Source organism: Salvia hispanica, chromosome 2, assembly GCF_023119035.1.
Source record: "Salvia hispanica cultivar TCC Black 2014 chromosome 2, UniMelb_Shisp_WGS_1.0, whole genome shotgun sequence".
In the NCBI taxonomy this organism is placed as follows: Eukaryota; Viridiplantae; Streptophyta; class Magnoliopsida; order Lamiales; family Lamiaceae; genus Salvia; species Salvia hispanica.
In genome coordinates, this window is record NC_062966.1 from 12,732,911 (window position 1) to 12,740,504 (window position 7,594).

The 7,594-nt window shown below is 38.1% G+C and overlaps 1 protein-coding gene across 1 annotated transcript; it reads right to left on the reverse strand.

Annotated features, from left to right (window-relative positions):
* Positions 1-3,434: 3,434 nt before the first annotated feature.
* Positions 3,435-7,271, reverse strand: LOC125207424 (glutamyl-tRNA reductase-binding protein, chloroplastic-like). The gene is made up of 12 exons (XM_048106757.1): positions 5,987-7,271; positions 5,814-5,867; positions 5,655-5,741; positions 5,440-5,538; positions 5,257-5,352; positions 5,074-5,139; positions 4,890-4,980; positions 4,703-4,770; positions 4,535-4,600; positions 4,099-4,149; positions 3,870-3,934; positions 3,435-3,632 (listed from the first exon to the last, which is right to left on the reverse strand). The coding sequence occupies exons 1-12, from the start codon at positions 6,002-6,004 to the stop codon at positions 3,575-3,577; spliced, it is 819 nt and encodes a 272-aa protein (XP_047962714.1). The 5' UTR covers positions 6,005-7,271; the 3' UTR covers positions 3,435-3,574.
* Between the last annotated feature and the right edge of the window lie 323 nt (positions 7,272-7,594).

The following is a 7,594-nucleotide window of genomic DNA, read 5'->3' on the forward strand; positions in this document are numbered from 1 at the left end:
AAAAGCTGACAAAATAGAAGAAAATGAAACTTTTGTTGTTGCAATTTTCAACCTGTTTTCATCATTTACATAATTTGTGGAGTGGTGGAAAATCTTTGTCGGCTGGGTGTGGACCATGAGCCCATGTGCCGCTGATCCAGCGCAACCTCATTCTCCTCGCACTTGTGTGTGTGTTTTTTTTGGTCTCAATCCTCCTCCATTAACTAACTATTCCGCAGATTAATTTTAAATGCCAGAATTGGTATTCAAGTTTAGCATTGCCAGAATTGGTGATGATCTTTAGTTTGCCAATCATGTTCATATTTAGCAGTCATTTCAATCCATATACAAATGACGAAATTGAATAGATAAAAAACAATAGATTAATATAAATTGAATCGAAACAGATGTTCCGTACAATATGATGAGAAGAAAGAATATGGAAAAAAGGTAAAAGAAGAAGAAGCCTCAAGCGGCGGCTCCTGTATGTAGAGAAGAAATTAAAGAGTCGGAAACAACTGTATACAAAATAATATAATGAAGAAGCAAATGGGCATTTAGATAAAGAGTTGGAGTGCGAGAGCGGCCACGGAAGCCAAGGCAGCTGGTAAGAAAGCTGCGGCGTCGGATGCAGGGCTCGGGGCCGGGGCCTCCTGCGCTGCCACGCTCGACACACCGATCAATGCCACGGCGGTGGCCACCAACATCATCTTCTTCATCATCGCTGTTGAGTGAGAGAGAGGTGGGCTGCTGTGTGAAATGAGAATGAGATGGAGTGAAGGGGAGAGATGGGAGTGCTTTATATTTGAGGCGGGCAGAAGAGACCGTTGGCCTAACGGCAACATAACGTGGGGGCCAGCCCTCTTTCTCTGTTTTAAATTTTTAAAATACCCTGCCCGGGCTGCCCGTCTTGGTGCCATACAGCTGTCATCATTAGTGGAGCACCTGCAACACACACATTTTTCCTTTGCCTGTTTTACCCCCATATTTTCCATGTTCTGCGGTCATTTTCTTACTTATTCTAGACTATACTCGACATTTCACTTAGATACTTTTTCAGCTGAATATTAGAGGACAATACTCAGTATTTTCATGATTTACAAGTGCGGGAACATTTAATCTAACATAGGTTATTCATTCATGTCTTTAAAGTTTAAAGGTTGCGAGTGACAAGAATTTCATTTGAAATAATCGAGCACATTGGTCTAAGAACTCCATATGCAAAACCATTTCACTCAAATTTCAATCATACCATATACCATAACATCTGTGTTGAATATTGTGTGGACTATTTGTGTTTTGGACCTGTATATTAATTGTGTTGGGCTTGCTCATTTAATTAATATGTGGCCCAATACTGATAATAAGTCCAGCCCGATTTTGCAGGCCTGTTACTTATTTGATGGCACATATGCATGCCACGTAGCAGCTCCACAAGGATCGTGCTTCTGAGCCGTTGGATTAATGTGTGTGTTTGTTGTGAGTCTACTGACTCTTCGGTTACACCATTCATTCAAACCAGAACTCTCTCTCTCTCTTGTGCCTTTGCTCTGCCTTCTCTCTAACCTCTCTCTTGATTCCGGCCTTGTTCGCCGGCTATCTTTTCCAGTCTTTTGTTCTATACTTGGTTCTAAAGCTGTTCATCGGTTCAGATCTTGAGTGAAGTGAGACTCAGTGTATTCCTTCTCAGATCTAGGGTTTCGTCCAACTTCTGTGTTGGATTTGGTGGTGACTGAAGGTTTCTTCGAGGTTCTTGTGTTGCTGAGTTGTGATTCAAGAGTTTGGTGTTGATCCTTGTGTGAGGAGGCTACGTCGGTTGTGTACTCAGTGAAACTGAGGTTTCTGGTCCCTGAGTTCTTTCGACTAATTCTCTCTTTGTGACTTGTGGTAGAAGTGAGTGGGGAGGTCCTTGGCCTAGTGAAGTCACCGTTGTGACCTGAGCCATATTCCTACTGTTTCTTTCTTAGTTTCTTAGTTCCGTTCTGAATATTAGATCCTACGGGATCGTTTCTTGTGTTACTAATAACTCTACTTAAGTATGCAGGATTATTGAAGAAGATGAAGACTCAAGTTCTGTGTGATACTTGAACTTAGTCTAGGGTTCTTCCAATTGTAACTTCTTGTACTAGTGTAGAGTGTAACCTCAGTATCACTCTTGTATTGGCTTGTATCTCTGAGATTAGCCATCTCGGACTCAATCAATAAAAGAGGTCCCGGTAATTAGCAAATCCCGAGTGGTCTGATCCCTACAATATGCAATTGATACCCTATTTTATACACCAAATCATACCATACTTTTTTTTGTTAATTCTAAAATAAAAATAAATAGCTTTAATATTAAACATATTTAATTAGAATTCCTAACATTACAGTAAATTTTATAATTGCATAATTAAATTTCTAAATCACTATAATTTAAAAACACAATTCAAAACCCTATTATACTTTAGAAATACTGTAGTTTGTTTGCAACTACTCATTTATAAATATTTGGTCTCTCATTTTGTCCAATATATCAAAGTACTCAACGGGCTGAGTGTCTAAGGCGAATTCAGTGTTCAGAGAGTCAAAGTGCCATATCCTCTTTTTCTTCCGCCAGGGCATTTAGATCGATGGACTCTTTGCCCATGCTCGTAGTGTATGAAGGGAAATGTTGATGAGAAACACTCCAACATTAGAAATTATTCCATTATATTGTAGAGATAATTGATTTGGAATTAAATAAAAGAAATTATATTCGCTAGATGCACAATTAACAAGCCATAAAAGAGATCATAAACTAAGTGATGTAGGTATGTTTGTAATGTGCCGATGGCTAGCACATTCAATTTGAGTCCGTTCCTTTTATTCAACCTTTGATCTTCAAACTTATTCTGGAATATATTACTTTGATCCTTGTGTGGACAAACGCTAACAAAGTAAAGTAAAAGAGAAGAAGTGGAGAAGTACTTGCAAAACAGAACTAAAATGTGGATTTTTACTTTGGAAAACTAAAGCATGTGCAATCTTCTCTCACGAAAGCCAAATACATTTCAAGAATAACATGACATCTAATTTTATGGTGGGAATAAGTGGTTCAAAACTGCCACTTTCACCCCTCTCAACCCCCCTCCAGCACACCGCCGAACCTCGCCTTTCACACTGCTGTGCCAATCCAGACGTAGCCTCCTGCCCTTTCCGGTCTCCGCCAATGATGCAGGACATGACTGCATCACCATTCCACGCGGTCCAGTCCCAATTCCTGTGCTTAGTGATGCTTTAATGCTAACACAATTAAATGCATCAAATCCGGTTGAGTTTTGGAATCAAACTAAACTTGCAAATGAGGATTAGGCTTAAAGTTGGAAGAATGTAACAAGATTGAATGAGTTATTCTTAGGCCTCCTCCAACTGAATTTCCAGTGTTAAATTCAACTCCGAGTTTAATGGTAAAGACATAAGACAAGATGATCAACTTATAAGCCGAAATGTCAACCAAACCCCTGACCAGATGAGAAATGATGAAGTTAAAGAGAGTAAAAACTCTCTTTCTTTACAACATAATTAAGTTCACAAAATAGGACTAATAAATCAATATTACTATAAAAGGTTTGTCTCAATTGATCTGTTGTTTGGCTGCTTGCAGCATTTCTATAATAAGAGTCTTCACGTCCCTACAAAATGTCATTACAAAGAATCAGAGTGGTGAACAATAACACTTGCCAAAATTATTTTGCAGAAGATGCACTAAGCCACCCCATCTCTCTTAAAATTGTGGAAGCATATGTGACACCAAAATCTACTTTCACTGCCTCAAGGTCTAACAGAAAATCCTATTTATGGATGAATTCATGAGATAATTTTCTAGCTTATTTAGACCAATGCAAGTAAATAACAGCAGAATTACTCACTTTCTCTCTGTTGCACGCCTAGTAAAAGGGATTCGAAGCTTGAATGTTTTGCCTTCATAGCCAGCCTAAAGAGAAAATGGGCAGAGCAGAAGAAATTATACCAAGTTATATTACAAAGCCAAACACCTAGAAAAAACTAGCTTGAAACTGAAGACATATAAAGTAGACAAGTCAAGCTTCATGGAAGTGAAAGATACAAGAAACATGAGAATTCAGATGTTGATTCAACCTTCACAGTGAAACCAAGACTGTCTACGTCCAACATGGTTGCAAATTCCACCTGAAAAAAAGTAATTTCAGAATTCTTCAATGCAAGTTTGATTGTCAGCTTATTGTAAAAGAGATGGCAACTCCCTTTGATTGAATAAGTATGTATGCAAATCATAAAGAGAATAACAAACATGGATATTACAACATGCTCGTGGATAATGTATATAAGCTATGATGTAAAAAGGAATTACAAAAACATATTTTAATTCTCTTTCTTGCTTGCAACTACTGAAACATTTTTCACATGTGAGTTAAAAGCAAGCTTGCATTCTCTTTTTTGTTCTCACTACTTACAAAAACAATCTATGTCTACTCAGTGAACACGTTAGAACAGCCAACATTTCCCATGTCAGAATGGAGCATGATACTCAAATACAAAAATGAACAACAAATACCGGTATGGACGTAGAGTGCTGCACAATCAGCTTTGTGTCATCTGCATGATCCTTATTCATGTGAGACTGGAAGCAAAACAAGATTAACATAGTTTAGAGGTGATAACCACCAAGAACAGTATATATCTATCTATAAATAGCAAATTACTGATATGCAGTAGACCATACTGTTATAGGCTTTGAAAATTGATATATAGGATCCACTTTTGCAGTTCTAAACTCCTCGTTGCTGAATTCTGAAAGCATGGGAAGAGACAAAGGAAATTAAAAAAAAAATCATTTTGCAATCATCACGAAATGAAGAGACTGAATGGATCTTTCCATCATAAACATTACGTCGTAAAGGAATACAAACCTCCAGATGCTTGTGAAACTGTCGCGACACCTGCGACATATTGTACAACTTTAGGTTCAATGAGCAAGAACTGGAAGTCGCTGAAGTCCACCTTCAAAGTAGTTAGTTATCTCAGCATACATGACAAAATATTACTATCACATAGGGCACAATAAACACAAGAGATAATCGAGCTAAAAGTTACCCAGAATGCATCTGGATGCTTAGTCATGTATGCAGTCCGAATAGCTTCCATATTGCTGTGATCAACCTATGTGATTTATATGGAGGGTGTCAGCCTGAACTGTCTTAAGAGATTGACTGCCAAGCTATAGTTTGACGTATTCGGCCAAATAAAGAAAATTGTAGTGAAAGGAATGAATCTTACTGGGAGAGCATCTCCCTGAATCGTAACAATAAGGTCAGACCTGTCATCGGGATCTTTTGCCACAAGCAATGAGCATTTTGGATTGGCTACAAGGTTCTGAACCAATAATAGAAGTTTGAATTCCTCCAAGTAGAAGTTATTAAGTGACTCTCAAACTACAAAAAACAGAGAACGGTGCTCTACCTTTGTATGAGCTGCTAAGTTACTAACAGCAACTATGGGAGATCCGTAAGCATCACAAGCAAAGTCAACCATGGACCCGAATGGATAACCATGGTGCTCCTGCATAAGATAATGCCAATCAATAACACAAACTTAGACACGCACAGCTGAAGAGGTATTGGAATAACGCCCTTGGAAGCTGAGAGCAACAGTAAATATGGTCAATTTTATAGTACCTGAGACAAGGAGGAGAGAAATCCCCGGACACTGTGATGAAGGAGTGTCCTAACCTCCTCGATAGGGGGAAGCCTGGTTGCCTTTAACTGAGGAAAAATAACAAAAGATCAACAACATCTGGCAACTACTAGAAATACAGGTATAGCCTCAACGCGTACCTGATGATCATGGAAGAGTTGAGAAAGATTGACTTCTTCGTTATGATGCGAAACCTGTGAAGAATTAGTAAAAGGGGATGCAAACTATGAGTGATCAACCCCACAATTCATAACGAGGATCATGGAAAGAAAGAGGTGTAAGAAAATTAAACAAGAAAAGATGGGAGTGTTACCTGGGATTGGTCGGCCATGGCGATGGTGCCAATGAGAGATTGATGAGGGGGGAAGGTAGAGGAAAAGAGGGTGGGTGAGTGAGTGATTAATCTAGAACACTCTTCTTCCCATATATTGACTTAGTTAGATTAATTAAATGAAATTGATGATGTGTTGAAAAAGCAAGGCTTCGCTACCCTCCTCTGTCAGTTATTGATTGATTAATAATCATAGCGATTCTAGTAGTAAAAACCAGGCTATTTTTCTCTACAGTATTTCCAGTTATGTATTTGCATTTCTCTTAATCAACTCAGTCATTCAGCAACACAATTTTACCATCTTTGAAAGTGGGATTGAACCTAAGGAATGACAATCACAAGCTACAAGCAGCAAATTTCATTTACATCCGACATCACAAAATGGCCCAACTCCATTATCTAGGTATGGGAATTATGGAGCTTAAAAAAAGGGAACTCCACTCCACATGGTTGCTGATGAATGTTCACAACAGAGTCCCATTTCAATTAAGTACTAACAACAGACGGTATAAATATAAATTGAGTAACATATAATTTGATCAAGGATTACAAAATGTGAATTCAGTGGTTCTAATAAACACCAGTGCGTGTTAATCATATCATTATCATTGTTATTGCCAGACGCCACATCTCCAACACCAAATTTATACAATTATCACAACAGAGTGGCCAAAATACAATCTTGATTGTCAAATTTCAAATATTAGCAATAGCAACATCCATCCATCAACGCAAATTATATATTTCGAAGAAGAAAATTTCTAACTTTACATAGTCTCCTATATAGATCGAGTAAATACAACAAAAGGACGAATGACCTTTTTTCTGTTATTCTACTAGTTTTCGCCCTCTCCTTTTTGAGCAGATCATGAGAATTCAATCGGAGTGTAGATCGGGGTCAAGATCGGATTGGGAAGAGGAGGAAGAAGAAGAAGAGGAGAGATAAGGGTTGGTGGGAAGGGGGAAGCAGAAGAAGGTCCAGATGCAGAAGGCGAGGCGGCGGAGGTGGCGAAAGGGAAAGCAGAAGAGGAGATTGAGCACTTGATCGGCGCTGAGCCGCTCCGGATTGCACGCTATGTATTGGCACGCATTCGCCGACAGCTTGGCCACCGCTACGATTGCAGGGCTGTTGAACACCATTTCGATCCGATTTTTCAGTGGATGATTATGTTTTTCCTTTTTCTTTTCTTTTTTGTTCTCGATGGGGATGCCAAATCTGGGGTGAAGCGCCTGATTCAACTCTCTCTACCTATCACATTAATTTGTAATCTAACTAATCCACTTAATTTGCGTAGTTATGTATTCATTAGCACACGGTCAAACAATTACCTTATTGTACTACTACTATGGAAAAATAATCTTTATTCTAAATTACGTACTACTTTGTTTGATTTTTCACCTAACAATAAACGGAAATAAAATCATGAAAATAAGGAAATCTATGCAATTTTCCAAAAACATACTTCCATAATTTGGTTTTTTCGTAATTTTAAAATTCTTACATATTTAAATATTTAATTAAGGATCATACATAATTTATGGATCATACTCTATATTGTAATATTATTATTAATTTAAAATCATAAAAAA